Source organism: Furipterus horrens, unplaced genomic scaffold (genome assembly GCF_987537825.1).
Source record: "Furipterus horrens unplaced genomic scaffold, mFurHor1.1.pri manual_scaffold_4, whole genome shotgun sequence".
NCBI lineage: Eukaryota > Metazoa > Chordata > Mammalia > Chiroptera > Furipteridae > Furipterus > Furipterus horrens.
The window spans coordinates 4,955,934-4,980,520 of record NW_028327174.1 but is presented as its reverse complement, the minus strand read 5'-3'; the positions used below and the strand labels follow the sequence as shown (position 1 = coordinate 4,980,520).

Genomic DNA, 24,587 nt, shown 5'->3' with positions numbered 1-24,587 from the left:
TCAAATACCCCCTCTCACCAGGTAAGGAGCGCAGGCCCGTCACTCCTCCGTCTGAGCCGCCATTTCCTCGCCAGCAGAACTGGGGTGAGGATAATAAAGCGCCGGGCTGCTGTGAGCTTTAAATGAGGGCAAAGCAGGTTGCCTGACAAGCGGGACGCCCTCAATGCACCTTACTAGCTGTCTTATTCATTATTCGTATGTTTCATGCGTTTTCCTTTTAAATCCCCCTCTTTTTATGTTAATAAGACTTCTTTGGAAAATGCCAGCCTGCCTCAGCAGTACTAAGGGTATATGGGGAAAGACTTCCTTCTTCCCAAGCTGAGGCTGAGGAGAGGGCTGGGAAGGAGGAGGAGGAACCCTTTGCAGAGGCCCCCTCCGTATGGCCCCCCCACTTATATACAGCTTATGCACCGACTGCACCTGAACCCCAGCAGCCCTCTGTCCTCCTTTGCAGAGGAGGCCGTGGAGGATCAGAGTTGTACGAGGCTTGCCCAAGGTCGCACAGCCTGAAAGTGCTGGGCTGAGACTCACACCCAGGGCTGATCTGCTATGGAAACCCAGAATCTCTTCAGAAGGGGTGGGGAGAGACTCCCAGGCTGGGGGGGGGGGGGGCGGGGGCGGGTAGCAAGCTTATCACTCCCTTAGGGTCCTCTTCAACTCAGTACAAATATTTCAAGGGCTTCCTGATTAAGAGGTGAGTTCTTGTGCCCTGCCAACGTTCATTCACTCACAAGGGTCTCAGAGCCAAGTGAGGGGCAGACCTGAGCAGTGTCGGAGCTGATGGAAAGCGGGGACACTCTGAAGGTCTGAAGTACGAGAGCCCTTGGGGGTCCGGCTCACCCCGCCCCTACCCTCGTCTGGAACCTCCACCCTCCAGACTCGCCGCCACCCCCAACCCCCCAGCACGCACACTCACAGGTATACGCACGCCGGCTCACTCACCATCCCACTCGCTAATTGGCAGGAATGCAAGCCGCCGCCCCCCCCCCCCCCTTCCTCGCCTGCATTCCTCAGCGGTTACTCCCACCCGGCGGGGCAAATTATACCCTGGCCTGGCAATAAAAGCTGCTTTTCAAAAACAGAAGCTTTAGGGCCCAGAGAGACGCAGCTGACACTCTCCCCCGGTCTGTGCCTGACTCCGGAGGTGGCGTCGGGGCCCCGTGTGCCTTTAAGCGGGGAGCACACATTCCCCCCGCAGCCCCTCCCTCCTGCTCCTCCTGACGTCAGGGGGGAGGTGTGTGGGAGTGGGGGGCCGAGGGGCCGCACGCGCGCTCGCTCTCGCACACACACACATACAAACACACACCCGGAGGCACGCGCTCACACGCACAACACACCTCTCAGACCCTCCCCTGCGCCCCGCTCCGAGCACCCGGGAGCGGCAGAGCGCCCACGCCGGCTGCAGGAGGCAGTCCCCGACCTCAGCTGCGGGGAGAGGTAAGGGGCTGGAGGGGACCGAGGCCACAGCGGCTCTAGAAACCGGCTCTGGCAGGGGCGAGGGAGGGAGGGAAGATACGAGGAGGCTGGGAAGGTGGGTACCTCCCCCGGGGCTGGTGCAGCGCCATCCAGCTTACAGAGGGGATGTGGGAGGGCGTGGGGGGGAGCCCACCCTGCCCACGCGCCTCCCTCCCTCTCCCTGGCCCCCAGGGGAAGCTGAGGCTGTGCGGCTCCCCGTGAGACAGCGTGAGTCTGCGTGTACGTGTCTGGGACTTGTGTCTGGCTCAAGGAGCGGAGAAGAGCAGGCACCTGCCAAGCCGCAGCCTCCTGTCTGGGAACCAGGGGGAGAGAAATGACTGGAGAGATCATCTAAATAATCGTGCTCCTGCCAGATGCTGAAAGTAAAGTGCAGGAGGGGACATAACAGACCTTGTCCCCGGGTGCCTGGGACTGGGGCTGGGGAGGGACTGTCTGGAGCTAATGGATCAGCTGTGTTGTCCTGACTGTTTCTGCCCCGTGTGATGGGGATAAGTGTGTTCACCGGCGTGGAGAGGCAGCTCCGCTGTTATTTTTACCTTGGAGCCCCCGCCCCGTAGTTTTCCCTCACCTGAGGCCACTCCTCTCCCCTGCTCTGACCTCCACGCTTGCGGGAGTGCAGCCCCTGCAGGGCAGGGCTGATAAGCCAGGGGCTTCTGGGCCCCCCGCAGTGGGACGCAGGGACTAGGGCAGCCTCAGCTGCAGCCAAGTGCCCGAGCGGCCAGACCCTGGCACAAGGAGCCCAGGCGGAGGTAAGGGTGCTGATGCTGCACCGAGGGAGACAGCAGGTTCCTGCCAGGCTGCCAGGCTGCCAGGCTGCAGGCTCTTCCCAAGGAGAGGGGAGGGGGGTGCAGAGTGAGAACAATAATAAACACTGAGTGTGAACTGCTGCATCCGCTGGGAGGGGGGAGGGGAGGCGGAAGTGCCCCCCAGTGGGGGGTGGGCAACCTCTGGGAGCCTGGCACCGGGCCAGCCTGGCTGCGTTCCAGCAGAGGCCTCTCTCTGGGAAGGGGCTTTCTCCAGCCCCCTGGGGGATGGGGAGCCAGTTCCCCAAATCTGCCTCCATCCCAGAGGCCTCTGGGTCCTCCTCCCAGCCTCCCCGCTACCATTTCTTTCAAGCCTTTCCCTAAAACATCTGTTCCCATACCTGCCCCGCCCCTCTGGATCTGTCTGACCCACCCTCCAACAAAAGGACAGATGGAAGCCGGAACTGCCTGCACACTGGCCTGGGAGAGGCCAGAGGACAGTTCCAGGCCTGGAGAGGGACAGGTGTGTTCAGGGGTGCCCACTGGCCATGGAGGGGGGCTCGCTAGGGAGCTCTGGGGGGTCCCACACAGCTGGTCAGTGGGGAGGGGACACCTGGAGGCTGGTCTGGAGGTAGATACCCAAGAGTGGCACCAGCAGAGGGCGCTCAGGGCCTGGCTGAGTAGGTCACGTTCACTAGTCACAACCAGCAGGACCAGGAAGGATCCAGGGCCTGGTAGAAAGGCTGTTGGGACCTTTGTTCATGCAGTATGGGGGGCAAAAAGCAGTGGGGGTCTTTTCGTCTGCTCCCAAACCAGTGAAATGCTGGTCACCATGACAGGTGGCAGGGGGCGCTGGGAAGGTCAAGGGCTCTGAGTCATGCTGATTGGAGTTCAAGCTCAGCCACTTTACATGTTACTTTGACCAGTCTGTTCCTCTGTTCCTCTCTAGGGGGACTCAGTGGGAAAGTGACGTTCCCAGGGTTACAGAGCCAGGCAGAGCCGAGATGTGAGCGTGGCTCTCACCGTGCCCAGCCTGGCATCCCGCTCCCACTGATACCAATGATGCCCAAAGGCCTGATCACAGCGGCCCCCAGGCAGCGTGTGCATCTGACAAGGACCAGACAGAAGGGGTCTCAATTAACCTTAATATTGGCTGGGGCAGCCCCCTGTCCCTGCCCCCACTGCGGGGAGGGGGAAAGAACCAAGCTTAATTAGGTCACCTCCCGCCGCTGGAGCAGCTTTGGCACTGATGTATTTTAAGGAGTGTCTGGGAGGCCGGGGTGGGGGAGGGGCCGGGAAAGTGCCTGCTTCTGCTGGGTGGTCCTGGGGCTGTTTCCCCACTGTCCTGGGGCTCACCGGGGACAAGACCTCAACATTCAGAAAGCCCTTTCACTGTCACCCTGTGTCCCCTGTCCTTCCCGTGTTTAGGCCACCATACCCTCCCTCCCCTGTCTGCTTCTTCGCAGTGGGGGCTTGGGCTGGGATGCATTTGTTGGGGGAGTTGTTTTTAAGCTTGTCAGAGTTGGCAAGTGACTCACCCAAGGTCATGGTCTGAGTCAGCACAGAGCCAGGAATAGAGCCCCGAGCCCTGAGTCCCCAGTTCTCCCACACCCCCGTCCCTCCTTCTCCAGGGGCTTGCTGGCCCTCCCTCCCCTCCCGCGGGAGTTGAATCTACACCCCCCAAACATCTCCAGGTTGTGGAAGTGCTGCCCCTGACTGGCTGTGTGACCCCAGCAAGGCTCTTCACCTCTCTGAGCCTCAGTTTACTCTTCTGAAGAATGGGGGTACCGGTGGCGATATCCCACAGTGTTGTTGAGAAGACTGAATGAGGAAGTGAGGCAAAGGGCCTGGCATCCCGCCTGGCACATGGTTAATAATCAATAGCGTAGTAGTGGCCCTGACCTTCCATATTGGGACATCCCACATTGTGTTCTGGTCATCTGTCTTTTCCCCACACTGGACTGGGGCCTCTCTGAGGGCAGGGCTCCTCCCTCATGTTTGTCCCTCTGGTGCCTGGCACTCCGTTTTCTGTCACTTATGCATGTATTTTCGACAACTTCAGAGGACAGCCGGACGGCCCCCCGTTATTCGTGCAGCTGAGGTAGCCGGCTCAGGCGCTGGCCTGGTCACACAGCGCGGGTGGCTGAGCCAGTGTGCTTCCTCTGATCTGCCCAGAAGGAGAGGCTGTTTGCGTGGTCAGGAGAGGACTCGGGCCGCCGCTTCCTGTCCTGGCCTGCGGAGGAGCCCCAGCGGCAGGGCAGTGGCCACCTGCTGACAGGACTGAGTCACCGTCCGGAGGTCCCCTAAGGCTGGCTGTCTCACAAGGGCCTCCCTCATGCTATCTCCCAACAGCTCTGCTGTTTTTTTTTTGCTCCCGGGTCCCTTTGATCTGCAGGATCACGGGTCAGCGGGGGTTAGGCCTTCGGGAAGGCAGATGAAGAGGAGCTTAGCTGGGAGGGTCACAGGCGAACACGTGGCCAGGGAGCTGCCCACTCCCAGGCTGGCCCACTCCCACTCCCAGCTCCCCCAGCAACCCGGACAGGGTGCTCCCATTAGGCCTATTTGACAAATGAGGGATCTGAGGCTCAGAAAGGGGGGGTGGCGGTCATCAGCCAGGGCGCTGTGGAGCCAGGAAGTCTGGGGCCTGAGCTGTCCTCTCCGGCTAGACTGCCGATGCTGAAGGGCGTTATTCCGGGCAGCCCAGGCCCCCACACCTGCGTGCCGAGGCCTTCGGGAGCTGCGCTTCAGGTCTGTTTGAGGTGAAGCGAATGTTCCCCAGACACATCTGTCCCTCTGCTCTCAGAGGAGTTTATGTTCCCCTTCGGTTTCTCAGGGAAAATTCTTTTGGGAAAACTCCAGCCTCCTCTTGGCTGAACGAGGAACAGAATTTATCTCGCAGGAAGAGCACCGTTTCCCTGCAGACAAGTCTGAGTTCTATCACTTGTCCTCTCTGAGTCTCAGCTTCATCTATAAACTGGAGACAATTCCAATTTCAGCCTCTCAGGGCAACTGAGAGGTTGAAAAATGAAAAGTCATCTCTGAAAAGACTTTTGTGGATCTATGGCATAAAGACAGTAAACGCCTGTCCCTACTCGCCCCTTTCTGTGCATCACTTCTCCTTGGCCGCCTAGGCTGCTGGGCATGGTGCAGCTTCTTCAAGTCCAGGGCTCTGGCAGGGCTCAGAGAGGGAAAGACTCTGTCCAAAGTCACAGAGCAATTCAGTAACAATGCAAGGCCTGAACCCAGGACCCCTGACTTCCCACTCCAGGCTGCAGAGTTAGATTGCCCAAGTTTGAGTCCTGGCTCAGACATTGATTGCTGTGTGGCCTTGTGTGAGTGACTTAGCCTCTCTGAGCCTCAGTTTTCTCTTCTACAGGTTGACGTAATAATAGTATCAGCCTCAAAGGTCTGTTGCAGAAATTTAACAAAAGGAGCGAAGGGTGGACTTGGCTTAGCTCAGCTGGGTCTCTCCTTCCCCTTGCTCCCTCCTCCCCCCATGCCCAACTTAGCAGCCCTGCCTGGGAGGAGCAACCTCTGACCCAGCACCTATTCTGTGCTTCCCACATTCCATCCCACTTCTTCCTCCTAGGAGCTCTCCAAGGAGGGCGTCTTGTTTCCAGGAGAGGAAAGAAACGGGGGTGGGGCCCAGAGCCGCACCACTGTGGAGGCTGCCCCTCCTGACCAAAGGCAGACTCCCTGCTTTCTCCCAAGGATGCCCTGCCCCCGCTGGGGGAATGTAGGGGGGGGGGGCAGCCTCAACTTACTCCTGCGGAGGCTGGATGCTGCTGGTCCATTTGGGGAGCCCTTTTGCGGGAGGGGAAGAGGGCTGCTCTGTTTTCAGTGTTAACCCTGGATAATCACTGCATCTTTTCCTCGTCCCACTGCCTGGGAGCCTTGCTCCCTTGGCCTTGACTTGGGAGGCCTGGCTGGCCAGAGCCTGGGCCAGCTCAGCTGCGTCTCCCTGGTAACCACTGCAGACTGCCTCTGCCCCTCCGCCATCTCCTCTCCCCTCCACCCCAGGACCTCCCTGCCTTGACTGCCACCACCAAGCACAGTACCAGGCCTGGAAAACTGCAGTGGGCAGGGCCTCCCTGCTTCCTGGAGAGAGGAAGGCAGAGCTTCTCTCCCCACCCAGGAGGGGTAGGGGACACCCAGCATGCCATCTCGTGTTTTCCTGGCTGTCATCTTGGGGGGCTTTGCTGCCTGTATTCCTTTTTGGTGACAGCTTTATTGAGATATAATTCACATGCCATGTAATTCACCTGCTTAATTAAGGTGGACAAGTCCATGGTTTTGGGTACATTCACAGAGTTGTGTATGTCAATTTTAGGACCTTTTCATCACCCCCAAAAGAAACTCTGTACCCATTAGAAGTCACTCCCCATTTTGCCCTCCCCCAGCCCCTGGTAAAGAGTAACCTGCTTTCTGTCTCTACGGATGTGCCTATTCTGGTCATTTCTCGTGAATGGAACCAGGCAGGTGCTGTGTGGTCTCCTGTGACTGGCTTCTTCCCCTCACATGATGGTTTCAGGGTCCTCTGTGTTAGCATGTGTCAGGGCTTCGTTCCTCTTTCTGGCCGAATAATATTCTACTATATGGCTGTATTACATTTTGCTCATCCATTCTCCAATTGGTGGGCCTTTGGGTACAGAAGCCAGGATGCAAACCCAGGTTGGGCCCAGAGCCCACTCACCCACCCACCACATTGGAACGGAGGTCACCAAGTTACAAATGACAAAGCTGACGTTCAAACCCAGATCTGTGGATTTGAAACTGCTGACACTTGGGCCAAACTGTTCCTGACCATCATCGGCCACTTCACCCATCCCCCCTCCCTGGCCCCGGGAGTTAGGAATTGAACTTGAAGCCGGAAGGACTTTGACGTTAGTTTTCCTTGGTGTGGACCACCATAACAAAATACCACAGACAGGGGCTTAAACAACAGACATTGCATTTTATAGTTCTGAGGCTAGAAGTCCAAGCTCATGGTGCCAGCATGGTCTGGTTCTGATCTGCAGATGGCCCCCTTCTTGCTGTGGCCTCACAGGCCAGGGGGAGAGGAAGCAAGCTCTCCAAGGTCTCTGCTAAAGACACTAATCTTTTCATGGGGCCTCACCTTCCTGACCCCATCTAAACCTAGTTGCCTCCCAAAGGCCCATCTCATACCATCCCCCTGGGGCTAGGATTTCAACACGTGAATTTTAGGAGAATACAGTTCAGCCCACAGCAAGGTTCTATGATTGCTTTGTCTTCTTGGTAAGAACACTGAGTCAGAGAAGGGTCATGAATGGTCTGATACCACTCTGGGAGGTGGGGCAGGCAGGCCCAGCCCTCCAGACTGGTTGGTGCTCAGTGTCCAGAGCTGCCGATCCTGGACCACATTCACTTCTTCCTCTCTCTTCCCTTCTAGACGGAGCCTGTGGCTGGAGAGGCCTCTGAGCAGGGCCAGGCCGGGCCCTGCCCACAAGGACGCCCAAGCCCTTCACCGGCCCCTGTGCCCGGGAGCCCACCAGGCTCTCCTGCTGGCCCCACCATGACTTCGGAGCCCACATCGTCCCCGGTCGTGCCCCCACTGCACTCCCCCAAGTCCCCGGTCTGGCCCACCTTCCCCTTCCACCGGGAGGGCAGCAGGGTCTGGGAGCGGGGCAGTGTCTCCTCTCGGGACCTGCCCAGTCCCCTGCCCACCAAACGGACCAGGACATACTCAGCGTGAGTACCTGCTCCCCGCCCAGGCTTCAGGCCCGCCCCTTCCAGCCCCTGCCGTCCTTCCCTAAGGGCAGGAGAGCTGTGGATGAACTCTTCAGTAACTGCTGGTGTGCACTCACTCATTCATTCATTCCACGAAGACTCATTGAGCTCCTGACCGTGGGGTCCAGTGGTGAATTATACAAAGCCTCAGCTCACGAGCTGCATGCTATTCCGAGGGAATTTGTCCACCATTCACTCCCTCCGGCAGCGGTGGGAGTGAGGACCCGGCATTAGGGACGGCGACGTCTTAGCTGGGTTTGGAAGATACCTTAGGTGGAGGGTGAAGTTGGAAGATGAATAGCTTGGGCAAAAATGGAGGCATGGGATTGACTGTTGGAGTGGGGTGGGCCTTTGGGGACAGTCACTGGGTGGGGGCAAAAGGGGGAGGGGTTTTCTGAGATTCACAGGGAGATTGACTTGGCTTTTATATTATTTTTTAAAGATTCTATTTATTTTTTAGAGAGAGGGGAAGGGAGAGAGAAAGAGAGGGAGAGAAACATCAATGTGTGGTTGCCTCTCCTGCATCCCCAACTGGGGACCTGGCCCACAACCCAGGCCTATGCCCTGACTGGGAATAGAACCGGTGACCCTTTGGTTTGCAGGTCAGCACTCAATCCACTGAGCCACACCAGCCAGGGCTGACTTAGCTTTTTTTGATGGCAAGTGCTGAGTATCCCTTGTGTCTGACCGGAGGCTAGGCACAGAGCAGGTGCTTAATAAACAATAAAGAGCACGCGCCTTTCCCTTCCCCCTCACCTTCCTGCTAGGTGCGTTACCTGTGCCTTTCCCTCTTCTAAGCTCTAAGCATTCCTTTTTTAAAAAATATTTTTATTTTTATTTATTTTTCGAGAGAGGGGAAGAAAGGGAGAAAGAAATATCCATGTGTAAGAGCTGCATCAATTGGTTGCCTCTCATGTGCCCCCATCTGGGGACCAGGCCCGAAACCCAGGCACGTGCCCTGACTGGGAATTGAACCGGTGACCCTTTGGTTCACAGATTGGCACTCAATTCACTGGGCCACATCAGCCAGGGCAAGGGCCCTTTGTTTGCTTCTGTAACTTGCTTTCCAAGTCCACACAGCCCAGCTGGCTCACTTCTGCTTCCCCTGTAACTTTCTAAATAAACTTCTCCTTATAATTTGAAACATAAATAAGTAAAGAAGAGTGAATGAGTGAGTGACAGACGAACGAATAGGATACCACTGCTCCAGGAGATAGTGAGGAGGGGCAGGTGCTGTGCAGAGAGGGACACTGGCCGGGAATCAGGAGCCCCACTTGCTGTGCGCCCCAGGAGAGCCAGCTCCCCTCTCCGGGCCTCAGTCTCCTTTTCTGCAGTGGGACAGAGGACCGAAGTAGTGTTAACTGCAGGTGGCTTCTGGCCTGGGGAGGGTTTCCTGAGGCGGGCTCCCCTGGCAGGCCCAGGAGGGCTGTGGGGGTCTCGGGGTTGGGGGGTGACCCTAGGCCGCAGCTCCAATGTCCCTACCCCGTCCTTAGGACAGCCCGTGCCTCGGCTGGCCCCGTGTTCAAGGGCGTCTGCAAGCAGTTCTCGCGCTCACAAGGCCACGGCTTCATCACCCCTGAGAACGGATCCGAGGACATCTTCGTGCATGTATCGGAGTGAGTCCTGCCCCCCACCCCCTCTCAGTGAGTCTCCCCCATCTCCCGGTTCTTGGCTGCAGCGTCCCAGCAGGGCCTCAAGAAATGCCTCCCAGCTCTCTCCCCTCATGGCTGAGGTCTGTGCTCCGGCATCGTTCTCCTCTCCAGGGCTGGGGTACAGGGCAGGAGGAGGAGGAGGGCTGCAGCTGGCTAGAGGGGGACACTCGGACCCCTGGAGCTCCAGGAACCACCAGCTGAGCCCTGGGATCCTGTCTCAGCATCAGCGGCGCTGGGAGGGCTGGGCCAGCCTCTGGGCCCTTCTGCCTGGAAGGGGCCTTCAGGCAGGTAGGCTAGGAGGGGACGGGTGTGTCTAGGCCTGTGTCCCAGCCTTAAGTCCAGGCATGACCTAGGGAGGTCACAGATCCTCTAAAGCCTCAGGGACGTCCCTGTGCCCCTCACATCTCACTTAATCCTGGAACAACACAGGAAAGGAAGTGTGTGCTTCCCACTTTACACTTAGAGGGCTGAGGTTCTCAGAGGGAGTGGGGCCTGCTGCTGGGCTGACGACCCTTTCCTGCCTCCAGCATCGAGGGAGAGTACGTCCCGGTGGAGGGCGATGAGGTGACCTTCAAGATGTGCCCCATCCCGCCCAAGAACCAGAAGTTCCAGGCTGTGGAGGTGGTGCTCACCCAGTTGGTCCCACACACTCCCCACGAGACATGGTCCGGCCAGGTTGTGGGCTCCTAGGCTGGATGGGGGGCCCCCCCCCGGGGAGGGCAGGCAGCAGCCGGATCCATGCCCCACTGCACTGGCTGACTCAGTCCCCTGGGCGGCCTCGGTGTGCTCGTCTGTCTGTCTGTCTGCCTGTCTATCTGTGCTTATGGCTGTGAGCGTGTGCCTCTATCCAGCCCCGTGACCCATGACTGTTATGTGAGCTGGACCGAGGGGGCGGCCACCAGACCTGCCTTCTCTGCTTGTCCTCTCTCTCCTTGCTCCCCTCCCTGCCACGTTGGCACAGGGGCCCTGGGCCCTGCCTCTGCCTGAGGCCAGGTCTGCTTGTGATACACCTCCCCCTGGGCCGGCATCTCCCACAGTGGCCTGGACCCCACCCTCAGAAGCCAGGCCTGAGAGCACTTTGGGGGGCCTCCCAGCCTGTGGCAAGTAGCGAGGGTGAAAGGTGGAGGCAGGCAGGCCCCCCTCGGAGCCCCGGCCCGGCCTGCCTTCCCCGCGCTCTCAGCACACACTGGAGGGAGTATGGGGCCCTTGTTTTGCCTGTCCCTCCTCCTCAGCCTGGCAATGGCTCTCTGACCCCCAAACTGAAGTCACATCTTCTTCCCTGGGCCACGCTTAGTCAGGCTGCCTCCACCTCCCCAGGAGCCATGGGTCTCAGGGGCGGGGGTGGGTGGAACATGTCTCCCCCAGCCTTGATGGAGGCCTCCCCTTTGTCCTGACCCACGAGCTGCACTGATGCTCTACCTGTTCACGGCTGCTGAGGACCCAGCCACGGATGGACACATGTCCCTTCAGGCAGGGCCCGGTGCGGTCCCCACAAGGATGGCCCTCAGCCTGGGAGACCAGTAGCCCAGCAAACCCCTTACTGGCCCCTCTTCCCAAAGCTGTGGGACGGCGGCTTCCGCTGGCCCCCAACAAGCTGGTGGCTGAGTTGTGGTCACTTTGTTGTCTGTCCCTTAAGTGTGTGTGTGTTGTGATCCCTTTGTTGTCTGTCCCTTAAGGATGTGCGTGCATGTGTGTGTGTGTGTGGTGTGCATTCACTCTCAGTCAGGGGTTGGCCTGGCCTCAGAGGCCAGGAAGGAGGGCTTTCCCCCACCCCCACCCCCTTCCAGAGCGCATGATCTGATGCAGATTGAAATGGGGCTTCAGGGAGGGGCTGCCAGGACAGTGACCCTTAGGAGACCCAGTCTGTGCTACATGGGGATTCAAGTGTCCAAGGTGAAGGGTCAGTGACTGCCTAGGATCCCCAGCTCTGAAGATGCCCCAAGGCTCCGGGGTAGAGATCTGCTGGGATGTGTGTCCCGCCCCTGCCCTCAGTCCCCACCAGAGGCCGGGAGCCCAGGGCTGCTGGGGTGTGCCTTGGTAGGTTTACTGGCACAGGCTAACTCCTGGGAGCCCCCCAAACGCCTGTCCTGTGAGTAGACCCCTTTCCAGGCACTGGCGAGGAGGCAGGATGTGGGGACGTCAGCCCTGGGGCCACCTTGGGTGACAGGGACAGCAGCCCTCCTGTCACTCACGGCCCTGCAGTGTCGTCACAAACCCTCCCGAGCCCCTCAGGCACCCGGACTCCCCCATCCTTCCTAACACTGGCAATAAACCTTCAACTGTGACTCAGCCTGGCCCAGAGCTGCCTGTCTGTCTGGGTCCTGGGGGAGGGGCTCGGGAAGGACACCCCACACCACCCTCCTTGACTGGATCAAAGACTTCCTGTGTGACCTCGGGGGAGTCCCTGCCACCTGTTTTGTCTGCAGAGGTGACTGTAACAGCACCTGTGACTGGCACCAATTAGCCATTCAGACAGAACTGACGCCATGCCTTGTCCTGGGAACTTTAATATTTGTGTAAAGTCTAGCAAATATACACACTCCCCACTCCCCACACCCCGCTGGGGACAGGAGGCAGGGCGGGCTATCTCGTCCAGACACGCACACCTCCTACCAGTGTGGACAGAAACTTCTGTTCAGAAGTATAAGCAGCAGCTGGGGCCTGGGCCATCAGGGTGGAGGTTGGGGATAGTCCCACTAGGAGCTGACTGCTGGGGACAGTAATCACACAGACCCTGGCCCTGTCACGGTGGGCCTTGCAGCAGGTAACGTGAGACAGGCATCCTGGGCCACCCACCCAGCACCAGGGCCAGGGGTGCCCTTTCAGCCTGGGTAGAGGTCTCCGGAAGTCACGGTCATGCCTCATGGGCTGTCTCTGGGAAAAAGATCTCACGACATCGCTGCACTGTGTCCTGAGGGGAGCTCACGCTGTGACCCACAGTACGGGGGTCAGCGTAGATCTCAAAGTCGTTCCCACCCTGCACACAGAGAGGACAGAGGAGGTGGTGCCTCAAGGTTGGGGACCAGCGCCCACCCTGGCATGGGGTCTCCCCCCACACTGGCTCTTGCAGACCCGCCTCCTCTGGACGGCCCCTCAGAACACCCAGGAAACCCTCCTCCTCCACCTTTCCCAGGTCTGCCCTGAGTTCTTGTGTGACTGACATGGAGCAAGCGTCCAGCCAGCTCTGGGCCCCAGCCTTCCCATATGGGTCATGGGCTGGTGAGCACGAGCTGTTCTCTGGGAGTCCCCCCAGATCTGTCCTGTCACCTTGTGTCCTGGCCTTGACCTGGGGGCTGACTTGGAGTGGGAGGGACCTGGGCTGAGCCGCACTCACGGGGCTGGTCTCGTTCCCAAAGAAATGGATGGTGTCGAAGCTCTCCTGGTCCAGGCTGTCCAGGCAGTACCGTTTGTCCCAGCCCTCAGGGAAGACATCAAAGCTGATCATGCCTCCTGCAGGGGCAGGGAAGACAGAGCCAGCAGGGGGTGGCTCACAGCGAGCTTGGGCAAGGCCCTTTGTTATTTCATTCGACCACCCTTGAGTGACTCTGGAGGCCCAGGCACAGGGCATGGGACAGACTGACTTGGGGTCCAGGTGAGTCAATGGGGTGGCAGTGGGACCTCTAGCTAGCATGGCCAGGGGAGACCTCTCTGAGGAGGTGACGCTGAGCTGAGATGTAAGGAGTGGCGACCCCTGGGGAACAAAGTACAGTCCCCAAGGCATGGAGTGTCCCAGCAACAGAGGCCAGGAGAGGACTGCGCTGGGGTGTGACTGCTCTTTGTCCAGGAGGACCCCTCCGGCCACGGCAGGGCTGGGCCGAAGGTGAGGCGGCAGTGGGGGCGGCTGCACAGGAGGGAGCCAGGCTCCCCGGGCTGTTGGCAGGTCAGATTCCAGACGCACGCCACGCCGGGCAGAGCGCCCTGGGACTTGCCAGCAGACCGGGCTTGGGAAGGGGTGAGGGCGAAACTCAAAGGGGACGCTCCAGCTTTTGGCCTGAGCAACTCGGCGGCGGGGGCTGGCTGGGCTCGGGTGGGGAGGGCTGGGAGGCCGTAAGGCGTGGAGTCCCTGGCTGTGTGGGCCGAGCGCCCCCGCTCTGCCCAGCGGGCGGACGTACCTCGGGAGAACCTCAGCCCTTTGCCGGCAAACTCAGTTTTCAGAGCTTCCACAAACTTCTCGCGGATCCTCTCCTTCTGCAGGAGGGAAGAAAGCAGACCACAGCTCAGCGGGCTGTCTGCGCACAACCCACGTGGACTAGCCGAGTCTCCCAGGTGGACGATGCGGCCCCTCTTGGCCTACAGGGACTGAGGCTCAGGGGGGTGCGCCTGTTCTAACTCACCCAGCCTCAGCGGCAGGGCCAGGGCCTGCCAGGGGCGGTGGGAGGTATTCTAAAGGACACCGTGGAGTAGAGGCTAAAGGAGGAAGGCTGAGGGGAAAGGGCAGTCTGAGTCTCAAGCCACGGAGTCCACCTCAGGGCAGCGCTCTGCCCAGTTCAACGAAGCGAGCCCTGGCCCAGACAGCCGGCGGGAGCGGCGGGAGTGGGGAGCACGCGAGAGCCTGTGGATGAGTGGCAGTGGGCGCGCGGGGAGGTCAGCCGGACGCGGGGCGCGACTGGAGCACCGGCCAGGCAGCATTCCTTTGCTGGGTGCCCCTGAGTGCTGCGGGCTGGGGGGGTTGGCAGTGCCCCGGAGGCCCCAGTCCCCGCCCCCTGAGCAGCGTATCTACAAACATGCGGTCAGGGGACTTGCACTCACCAACCTGGCCCTGCTGGGGCCACAGAGGGCAACAGCCATGCCGAGCCCAGAGGGGCGGCCGCCTGGGCTGCCGCACTAATAGCAGCCAGCGCCATGGGAGGAGCGGCTCCCTTGGCCACAACGGAGCGGGGCCGTCCCCATGTGGCTCAAGCAGCTCGGCAGGATGATCAGCTCAGAGGGAGCCTCGAGGCCTGGTATGGAGAATTTGGACACATCCTGGGGACCAAAAGCCGCTGGGGGGTTCAGAGCACAGGAGTGGGGTGCCTCATACTGTGCTGTCTCCAGTCACAGCCCTGGGTGGAGCTAGAAAGGAAAGGGAGGCAGGCGATGGCCAGGACATGGAGCTGAGAAAGTGGTCCCGGGAGGCCCTGAGCTGTAAGGCCAGAGCTGACCCAGCCTATGAGATCAAGGCAGCTGCTAGGGTTCCAGGCCCGGCTGCTTTGCTTCCTGGCTGTGTGGCCACAGGCAAGTCACCTAACGTGTATGAATGTTCCCAGCTGACTCCAGCTGGCTGTACCTTCTGTCTGGAGAACCAGGCTGGTCCTGAACAGCCACATGTGCCAAGTCCAGCCTCAGCAGGGACTAGCACTGTGACCTCTGGCCTCCGTAACCTCATCTAAAGAAGGAGACTATTTGTCTTCAGGGTCTGAGGGACCAAAGGAGAGTAGAGCGTATCAGATCTGGGCCAGTGCCGGGCACACAGGAGGCCAGGTGGCCCACGTCCCTCTGCAACACCAGAAGCAGGTGAGCGAGAGCCAAAGAGATGAAAGAAGGTCCTCCTTGGGGTCTTGGGGACAGTGAGCATGGCTAGACCTCCATCCTGCCCAGTCCGCATTACATCCCACAAGATGGGAACTTTAAAGACGAGAAAATAAGCCCTGGCCGGTGTGGTTCACTGGGCTGAGGATCAGACTGCGAACCGAAAGGTCGCTGGTTTGATTCCCGGTCAGGGCACGTGCCTGGGTTACAGGTCAGTTAGGGGCATGTAAAGCAACCAATTGATGTTTTGCTCCCTCTTTTTCCCTCCCTTCCCTCTCTCTAAAAAATAAGTAAAATCTTGAAGAACTATATGCACAACCAATGGACATGGACTAAGCGGGGAGACAACTTGAGGGAGGTCACTGGGTGGAGGAGAACAAAGGGAAAAGAAATTGGGACAACTGTAATAGCATAAACAATAAAGCATATTAAAAAAATAAGTAAAATCTTAGAAAAAAAAAAAAGAGAGAGAAAACAGAGGCATATAGTACTGAAGTCACCTTTCCAGGTAACTAATTAATCAAATAGAAGGTGGAGCTGGGATTGGAAACCTGCATGGCCTGAGAAGGTGCCACCTCTCACTGTGTGTGTGGGAGGGGGTTCTTTTGTCAATGGTCAGTCTTAACTCCTTCAACAAGAAAAGTCTCCATGCTGGTGGGAAAAGTCTCCTAAGCCTCTGGACAGAGTGGGGTGGGGTTCACAAAGCTGGGAAGCATCACTGAGAGTCCCACGTCACAGCTACCCTCAGGGAAGCATCAGAGGACAGTAAGCGGGTCTCAAGTTCAAATCTTTGCTCTGCAACCAATTCCCTTGGTGACCTTGGGCAAGTCACTTGCCATCTCTGGGCCTCAGCTTTCTCATTCATAAAATGAGGGTAATACCACCTATTTCATTCATTCAAAAAGTTTCTTGAGCACCTGCTATGTGCCAGGCATGTCCTGGGCATAGGGGATTTGGCCACAAAAATCCTAGCCCTTACAGCTTTGGTGGGGGAACCAGACAACAGCCAAGATTTAAAAAGCAGGTGAGAGTGTGTTAAGAGGGTGGTGATGGCTGCTTGGGGAGAAATCAAACAGAGGAGTAGGAAGTACAAGGGGAGGCAACATTATGAGTCGTGCTGCGGGAAGGCCCCACTGAGAAGGCGACATCTGAGCAGATGTGAAGGAGGTGAAAGGATGAGCTGATTCTGAGGGCACAGCCCTGGAGTGGGAGCCTGCTATCCTACAATCAGCAAAGAGGACGTGGCCAGAGTAGAAGGTACAAGGGGGAGAGCAGACCAGGTGAGAGAGAGACAGGGACCAGCCAGCACGAAAAGGCTTGGGTGGATGGACTCGGTCTGTCCCCAAGAGGAAGAGGGCAGCAGGTGAGGATGACAAGCAAAATGCAAGTCAAGGTTTAGTAGAGGCAGCACATCCAAAGGCGAGAGGGGCCTTGGTCAGTTCTAAGCACAGATGCAGAGAGAAGGCTGAAGAGGTGGGCCTGAGCCAGGGACAGCGTCCAGCTGGCAAGGGGTGCCACGGAAGGACTGTAAGCAGAGAACAGACAGCACAGATGTGCTTTTCAATGGAACTGCTGGAGAGCAGACTAGTTTGAGGGGGTGGGCAGGGGAAACACAGGTGAACAGATCTGAGACCAGCTCTGGAGGCTGGATCAGCAGGAATGATTGCTGGACCCCACGTGTGGGGGAAGCTGTAAAGGACGCCCGAGGTGTGCGCTCAGGTAAGTAGGCGGTTGGTGGTGTCGGTCACCAGACAAGGGAAACCAGCAGTGCTGGGAAAATGCACACATGCCCACCACCGTGGCACATGGTAGGTGTCCAAAAGGGTACTGGTTTAGGAGAACACTCCCCTGCCAATCCATTTCACTGACGAGAAAATAGAGGCTCAGAGAGGCTGAGTGACTGAGGTCCTACAGCCTAAGGTGGCACCTTGTCCAGTTCAGAGAACTCGATTCGCTCTTCCAGGGTGCAGCTCCGGCCGATGGGCGAGATGTTCAGCATGCCGTTCCGGAACTCGATGAATGTTCCGCTGGTAGTGAGGGGGGTGGGAGGGAGGGCGGGAACAAGAGAGAAGGAGACAAAGGCCCTGAATTCAATCCAGCCCCATCTGGACTGCACAGGGGACAAGAATCCACCCACCAGTGAGTCAGGGCTGGAGCGCCCCCAGGTCCCACCAGACACCGCCCCTCTCCTCCTCAGGCCCAGAACTGGGAGGCGGGGATGGACACAAGACTGGGCAGGGTCTTACCGCTTCTTGGGCAGCCTGAGCAGGGCCATGTAGCGGAGGCAGAAGTTGATCAAGTCCTGCAGCAGTTCCTCCCCTAGGTGGTTCTGGATGGTCTGGGCAAAGAACACAGGGCTCTGGGCGTGGTGGGCATGGCGCCCCTCCCCCAACCCAGGACAGAGGGCACCATGAAACTGTCCGACTCACTGTGGAAAAGGGTCCCTGGGCTAAGGTCCTGAGGAGGCACTGACCTGCTTGGAGAGCAGTCGTCCATGCTTATACTGCACAGTCCCATTCTCTGCAAACACGTAATCAAACTTCTCGATGACTTCAGGGACACGGAGAAGCCAGAGGGGAAAGAGAGAGTGAGACCAGGTACCCAGAGCCAAGGAGAGGGGACCTGCACTTCTTGGTTTGGATTCAAAGCCCATCTGTTCCATCCTGAACCTGCTTTTCTGTACTTCTCTCCTTCTGCAGTTTTGTTTTTTTCCAGACAAGCCAACAAGCCAGCCACACCTCTAGGCCTTCGGTCACGCGGGTCCTTCTACCTGGGACGACACCCTCCTTTCCCCCTACACTCCTCTGGAAGCCCTTCCAGGACTGCCCAGCAGAGGGCGTCATTGGCCATCGGTGCTCCCACAGTCCTGCACCGGGGTCTTCCGTTCTGTTTTACAGCATCCATCACTGCTGTCAGGGCCGGCTGCATGAGGGAGTTTTCACCTCTGGCTGCCCTGAGAAGTGACTGGAGTGGGCAGGAGTGGGGAGGCACAGGGAACACAGCCAGCGGCTGATGCACGGTCCAGTGGGAGGTGATCACCTGGACAAAGGTGCAGCTGTGGAGATGGAGACATGGATGCACAGGGAGATATTTCTGGACTGGCTGATGGAATGAACAAGGGGATGGGGAAAAGGGAAATTCAAGGAAATTTCTGGTCTGAGGAGCTGAAGCATCTGCCTGAGCTAGGATCAGGAACTCAGCTGAGAACAGGGAATCTGGGTGACTTCAGAATCCTCCTCTGTAAAATGGGATAATCAGGTCTACCCTGAAGCACAGTTGTGAGAATTAAATGAAAAAAAGTTAAAACAAACTAAGCCAGAACAGGAACAGAATCATAGGTATGGGGATCACTTGGAGGGTTATCAGCTGGGAGGGGGAAGGGGGAGAAATGGGGAAATGGTGCAGGGACTAAGAAGCATAATTGGTTCGTACAAAATAGACAGCGGGAAGTTAAGAATAATATAGGAAAGGGAGAAGCCAAAGAACTTATATGCACGACCCATGGGCAAGAACTAAGTGGGGGATTGCTGGAGGGGAGGGGCGTACCAGGTGGAGGGGGGCAAAGAGGGAAAAATTAGGACAACTGTAATAGCATAATCAATGAAATATACTTAAAAATAAAGAAGTTAACACACGGTCATTTTCAACAAATGGTAGCCATTATTGATTATGCCCATTTTAAAGATGAGGAAATTGAGACTCAGCAGGGAAAACTGAGAATGTAAACTACAAAAGGGCAGGATTCAACCTGCTTTGTTCCCTGCTGTTTCTTCAAAAACCAGTGCCTGGCACAGGTTGGTGCCCACCTGAATGGCTGCTGAAACAGTGAGGGAGACATCTGGCTGTTCCCTCTACTTCCTTTGCCCCACAGAAGCAGGGCTGGGTCTTTGAAGGCACACTGATCCAGGGGTCTACCAAACTCACCCCCACCCTTCAGCCCAACTGTGGAGCTGGCTCTGGCCTGCCCCTTCTACCTTCGTCGCCCTCTCCCAGTTGCTCAGCAATCTTGGAGTAGTCGGAGCCGCCCACCACACCGATCTGCACCCTACTTCGCAGCTTCTGCAGGAAGGCAGCCACCTCAGGGTCAATTTTCTGCAGCGGGCAGGGAAGCAAAGGGTTCTGGCTGTCAGCATGTCTGGGGCATCCACTCAGCCTGCACTCAGGGAGCCCATGTTCCACCTGGATCTGAGGCAGTTCAAGGTTCAGAACACAGGTCTTAAAATATCAGCTCTGGCTGGTGTGGCTCAGTGGATTGAACACCAGCCTGTGAACTGAAGGGTCACCAGTTCAATTCCAGGTCAGGGGATGTGCCTGGGCTGCAGACCAGGTCCCCAGTTGAGAGCATACAAGAGGCAATTGATTGATGTTTCTCTAACATATCAATGTTTCTCTCCTTCTCCTTCTCCCTCCCTCTCTCTAAAAATAAATAAAAATAAAATGTTAAAAAAAAATCAGATGCACTAGAGTTCAAACTCTTGCTCAAGTCCCTCAATAGCAGGATGACCTTGAGTCAATGGCTTTGCCTTTCTTTGCTTTCTTTATCCATTCTATAAAATGGAGATCATAGTCGAAACACCTGGGGGAGGGGCGTTGTCACTGTTAGGAAGTGCTCCGAGATGAACAAGCAATTAACTGGTGACTCCCCACTAAGGAAATGTAAACTAACGAGTTATAATCCCTGTTTTCAAATATTCCGATATCCAAAGCTGACAATGTCAAGTGGACGACGATGCAGGGGAAACGGGCACCCTCAAGGGCTGCTGGTGAGAGTGCACATTGGTATAGCCGTTCTGGAGGGCAATGTGGCAAAATCTATTAAGCCTTAAAATGGACGTGTCCTGCCACCCAGAAGTTCCACTTCTCTTGCCCATGTGTATATAGAGGTTCACTGGGATTTGTAACCGTGGAAAACTTCAAATTTACATGCTCGTCAATCAGAAAATGGCACATACTGGCTACACAGAAAAAGTCAGGCCTGTGCTTCTGACATGGGAGAGTCCCCAGACATGCAAATTGACAAAAACAAGTTGCAGAAAGGCCCACACAGTATGATGTATTATACCGCTTATTTTTTTAAAAGCCTCATAAAACAATGCTTAATATTTCCTCTGGGCAAACAGAGACCCGGATACAAATCTGGAAGGAAGCCACGCAACAGGCAGCCAAGTTACTCAGAGAAGGGGACTGGATCCTGACCTAGTAAGAGAATTAGCCTTCTCTGTTGTTTTTATTTATTACAAGAGAATGTATATTTAATTACAGAAGTATTCATAAATTATGCTTGTATAATTAAAAATTAACTTTTGCCCTGGCCCGCAAACCTTAAAGGATCGCCAGTTTGATCCCTGGTCAGGTCACATGCCTGGGTTTCCAGCCAGGTCCCCTGCTGGGGGTGTTCGAGAGGCGACTGGTTAATGTTTCTCTCCCTCTCTTTCTCCCTCGCTTCCCCTCTCTCTTAAAATAAATAAGATCAAAAATAAATAAATAAATAAATAAGATCTTTAAAAAATTAACTTTTAAGAAGCACCAAGGGCAGGGCCCGGCAATAGCATCGGTGGGCAGCATTAACACACTGTTCTTGTACAGGCTGTTGGGTCAGAGAAACGGAGGCAGAGGAAAGGGGCTGTTCCCAGTGTCATCGTTCTCCCATCCCTGAGGACTGTGGGAGCTGCTGGAGGGCAGGGAGGCCTATGCAGCCCCCCCCCCCCCCCAGGGGAGAGGATGGGGCATGCAGGACCTCAGAGGGGACGCGAAGACGTGTGTTTCCATCAGCCTCTGCCCTGTAACCCAGCCCTACTGGCTCCTGGCTCTAGGAGATCTTTCAGTTGGTCCTTGTGGCCCCAGACTGGAAGGTGGAGTACACTCAGGGCAGGCAAGAAAGAGGCCTGTTTATCCGACTGAGCATGGTCTGGTGGCTCATCCAGGGTGAAGTCCAAAGGGAGAAAGGCGGTGTGGAGCGGAGGTTGGAGGATCAGCATGGAGAGATGCCTTTAGAAGAAAGGCACTCCCAGCTTCCCAGTGCCACCGTAGCCCCGGTGGGACCAGGTTAGGCCTGAGAACTCCCACCTCCAGGTGGGCAGAGCCCAGAGTCAGCCGAAAAGGCATAGTAAGCTCTCCCTCCTGCCCTCCACGGCTGGGGTGGGAAGTGGAAGAGGGGCTGGAGAACGGAGACCCAGGCCCCAGCCCGCGAAGGTCGGATGGGAAGGTTCCGAAACCCCCTTACCGCCCACCAGATGGCGACTCTGGCGCTTGGGTGCGCTTCCGGCTACCGGTGCGTCCTAGGACCGAGCTGGGGTGAGCCTCGGCAGGGGAGACCGGGGTCTCCGGGAGCCAAACCTCGGCGTGGGGAAGCCTGGCCGAGGGGCAGGGAGGGAGGCTAGGCTCTCTCACGCAGCCTCCTGCCTCCGTAATAGACCCATCCCCGACGCTCGCGGGTTGTGACGTAAGGGCCCGGGTGTCCATCATCCCTAGCGGCGGTGAGCGGTGCCAGGGACCGAGTATCGCTGCATCCCGCACTCAGCCTCTGAGGTCCGGGTCACGCCGTTGCAGGTTCCTATTCGGCCTCCGGGTGTCCGCGTGACACTCCCGACCCGAGCTTCCTTACGTTGGCGCCCTACCTGGCGAGCCGGCGTGAGGGTTCCGTCCACGTCAAACAGGCAGAGCACGCGCTCCTTCCTGCGGGCGCCCTCAGTGGTCACAGCCATGGCTGCAGCTCCGCGCTCCCGGTAGGGTCGCGGGATGTGGCGGCCGGAGCCGCGCCGCGGAGGCTAAACAAGGCGGGGCTAAGAGGGGCGGGGCCCCAGGCAGGCCCGGTTGCGCCAAACTAGAAAGGGGCGTGTCCGGGGCGTGGTCTCGGCGGAAGGTGGGGGCCGGACGCGGCATGGGCGGGGCCTGAGGGGACTCGTCAAGATGATTCTGATTGCACATGGTGAAGAAGGGGCGTAAAATGGGGCGGAGCAGAGCGCGGCAGAAACAGTCGGATTGTTGCAGCCCATACGGAGGCGGTGCCTGGGCCCGGAGCGGAGTGAGGGATAGAACCTGGAAGACGGGCTGTGCCCGAGTTGCACCCTAGTGGGGTGATTCGTCGGATATCATCTGGCGGTGGAGGGGCTGGATGTGGGCAGGGCCTCGAGTCCGCAGGGCTGGGCGAGGCGAGGGCGGGGCTGTCCTAACTGTACCCCGCCCACCATAAATCACTCTATGATTCGCCCCTCCCTGTTAACGCCTTTGCCCTAAAAATCTTGAGCTTGAAATCTGATGGCCTTTGCTCAGGCTCTGGACCTTGCCAGGTGGCTTTCCCCTCTCTTCTCCTGCTGTCATTCTGTCCGCTCCATAAAGCTCAGTGCACGATCTACCTCCTTCAAGAAGCCTTCTTAGATCTCTCATTCACAACTATTTAATCATCACATTGACTCTGGAGTCAGTTCTAGGTTGTCTTCCCACCTCCACTACTATGTGACTTGGGACAAATCATTCCACTTCTCTGAAGCTTTGTGTTTCCATCTGAAGAATGGAAGAACACTTACTTTAAAGGGTTGCTTTGACATAAAAAGAATTTAGTGTAAAAGAACACACAAAACACCTGGCACACAGCAGGCTCACTCCAAAGGAGAATTTGTATAGATGTGCTTGATCCTGGGGGCGTGGGAGAGGCAACCACACACTGATGTTTCTCTCCCTCTCTCCCTTCCTTCCCCTCTCTCTAAAAATAAACAAATAAAACTTTTTTTTTTTGATGTGCAAACCTTCTGAGCCAGCAATTCAACTTTTAGAAAATAAGGAAAGGGAAAATAAATTGGGGATTTGTTAAATTAACTATGATCCATCTATAAATGAAGCCATAAAATCTGTATTATAGAAAATTTAATATGGAAAAAGCGTGATCCCATTTTTGTTACAGGAAAGTAGCAGACTGTCCCTGGGTGTCAGTATCACCATGAATTTCAAAGACACTTCCCTCCCTTGGAAATGTGTTGACTGCAGGTTCCTCTTCTCCAGGGCTCTCTATTTCTTTCTCCTTCCACATCCCAGAACCAAAAGCCTACCTCCACGTCCCTCTTTGCCCCCAGGGGTTGCTCTTCAGCTTGAGGCTGTGCTTGGGAAGGGATTTTCACTGCCTTTGCCACCCTTGCCCTGATTCTAGTGATCAACTTTGGCAGCTTTGGTCATATAGAGACACACTCATCCATGTACCTATGAGTGGCACCACCGTGCACCACGTTTCTGATGGCCTGTTTTTTTGTTTTTTGTTTTGTCTTTGTAGCTGCCCTGAGGAAACCACTGGAGTCAGAGTCCAGGAAACTGCAGTTTGATCCCGACTCTCAATAGGGGGTGAACAGATCACCTTCCCTCACTGGGCCTCAGTTTCTTCATCTATATAATGGGGACATAATCCCCACCTGATAGTAATGGGGGACTCAAATGTTGAAAAAAAATTCGTTTTAGGTAATAGCTAATAAGCTTAATAATCAATATGTGTAAGAAGCTATTGTTTCAGGAATGGAAGGTATAACCCACCTTGACTCCTTAGGAGGACTGCAAACAATCAAGATGATAACTGAGCCATTTTGCTCCAGGGTAAGAGGACCATCACCCAGGACACAAAGACTATGACCTAGAACACAAAGACCACCACCCAGGACACAGATGAAAGAACGGTGCAGCTTTTATCTGAATAACATTTTCCCTGAATTCCAAACCCTTTTCCTACACTTACAAAAAGAGTTGGTTTAAAAATGGAATGTAAGAGGGTCTGTTAGGGTACATACCCATCATCTTCTCAGCTCTCCAACCATCTGAATAACGCGCCCATAGAGATTCAACCCCTGTCTCTGACAGGCAACACGAACACTGGCTTTTATGGTTTTGACAGGACTATAAAGATGAGATAGTCGTCGGCGTCGTCGGCAGCCGTCCATCTCGAGAGACGATGGTATAGCTTCTTAAGAGTCTATCTGCACCGCCGAGAATGGCTGTGCAGTCCGACTCGGGAGTGACACGGTATCTGTCTCCTCCCGTGTTGAATCGACATCTTGCGATGACGCTGGAGTGTCCTCTCCAGTGAAGCTGAAGCTACAGAGCCTGGGCAGGGTGATATGGAGGGTCTGCTGTTGCCCATGCAGCAGACCCCCCCTCTCTTCGCAGCTGAAGGGTCCAAGGGAAAGACGGAGTCAATACAGCTTGGCTTCAGGTGCGCCGCAGGAGTTGCCGGTGTTGACTACAACGTCGAACCGCCTTAGGGACTCCGGCTCCGGATTTTCTGTCGGGGTTTACTCCCTTAGCCTTTCCCTGAAGAGGTAGGCCGCAAGGCAGCGGAGGTTTTTTGGAGTCAGAGTTTTCCTTCTCTGATGTGCCCTGACTGGAAGATCGAACCAGCGACACTTAGCTCGCAGGCCGACACTCAATCCACTGAGCCAAACCAGCCAGGGATTTAACAGTTATATAGATTTAGTTATTTGCG

General features: G+C 56.6%; 2 protein-coding genes across 3 annotated transcripts; one reads left to right on the top strand and one right to left on the bottom strand.

The window, feature by feature from the left end:
* The first annotated feature begins 1,226 nt into the window (after positions 1–1,226).
* Positions 1,227–10,829, top strand: CSDC2 (cold shock domain containing C2). 2 transcript variants are annotated; one of them, XM_090272351.1, is made up of 5 exons: positions 1,374–1,437; positions 1,648–1,838; positions 7,630–7,928; positions 9,461–9,583; positions 10,147–10,829. In XM_090272351.1, the coding sequence occupies exons 2-5, from the start codon at positions 1,830–1,832 to the stop codon at positions 10,307–10,309; spliced, it is 594 nt and encodes a 197-aa protein (XP_090128477.1). In that variant the 5' UTR covers positions 1,374–1,437; positions 1,648–1,829; the 3' UTR covers positions 10,310–10,829. The 2 variants fall into 2 exon arrangements, with proteins under 2 accessions (XP_090128478.1, XP_090128477.1); XM_090272352.1 differs by lacking the exon at positions 1,648–1,838 and having other exon boundaries at positions 1,227–1,437.
* A 1,279-nt stretch (positions 10,830–12,108) lies between these two features.
* PMM1 (phosphomannomutase 1) lies at positions 12,109–21,914 on the bottom strand. Its single transcript, XM_090272350.1, has 8 exons — positions 21,745–21,914; positions 19,102–19,219; positions 17,601–17,677; positions 17,374–17,465; positions 17,055–17,154; positions 13,732–13,807; positions 12,954–13,069; positions 12,109–12,596 (listed from the first exon to the last, which is right to left on the bottom strand). The coding sequence occupies exons 1-8, from the start codon at positions 21,829–21,831 to the stop codon at positions 12,474–12,476; spliced, it is 789 nt and encodes a 262-aa protein (XP_090128476.1). The 5' UTR covers positions 21,832–21,914; the 3' UTR covers positions 12,109–12,473.
* Positions 21,915–24,587: the final 2,673 nt, after the last annotated feature.

Coding starts and splice junctions, on each gene's coding strand:
- PMM1 (XM_090272350.1), bottom strand. CDS start 21,831: ATGGCTGTGACCACTGAGGGCGCCCGCAGGAAGGAGCGCGTGCTCTGC. Junction 17,155..17,373: donor CTCAGGCTGCCCAAGAAGCG/GTAAGACCCTGC, acceptor CCTCACTACCAG/CGGAACATTCATCGAGTTCC. Junction 13,070..13,731: donor AGGGCTGAGGTTCTCCCGAG/GTACGTCCGCCC, acceptor CTGCCCCTGCAG/GAGGCATGATCAGCTTTGAT.
- CSDC2 (XM_090272351.1), top strand. Junction 7,929..9,460: donor CGGACCAGGACATACTCAGC/GTGAGTACCTGC, acceptor CCCCGTCCTTAG/GACAGCCCGTGCCTCGGCTG. Junction 9,584..10,146: donor ATCTTCGTGCATGTATCGGA/GTGAGTCCTGCC, acceptor TCCTGCCTCCAG/CATCGAGGGAGAGTACGTCC.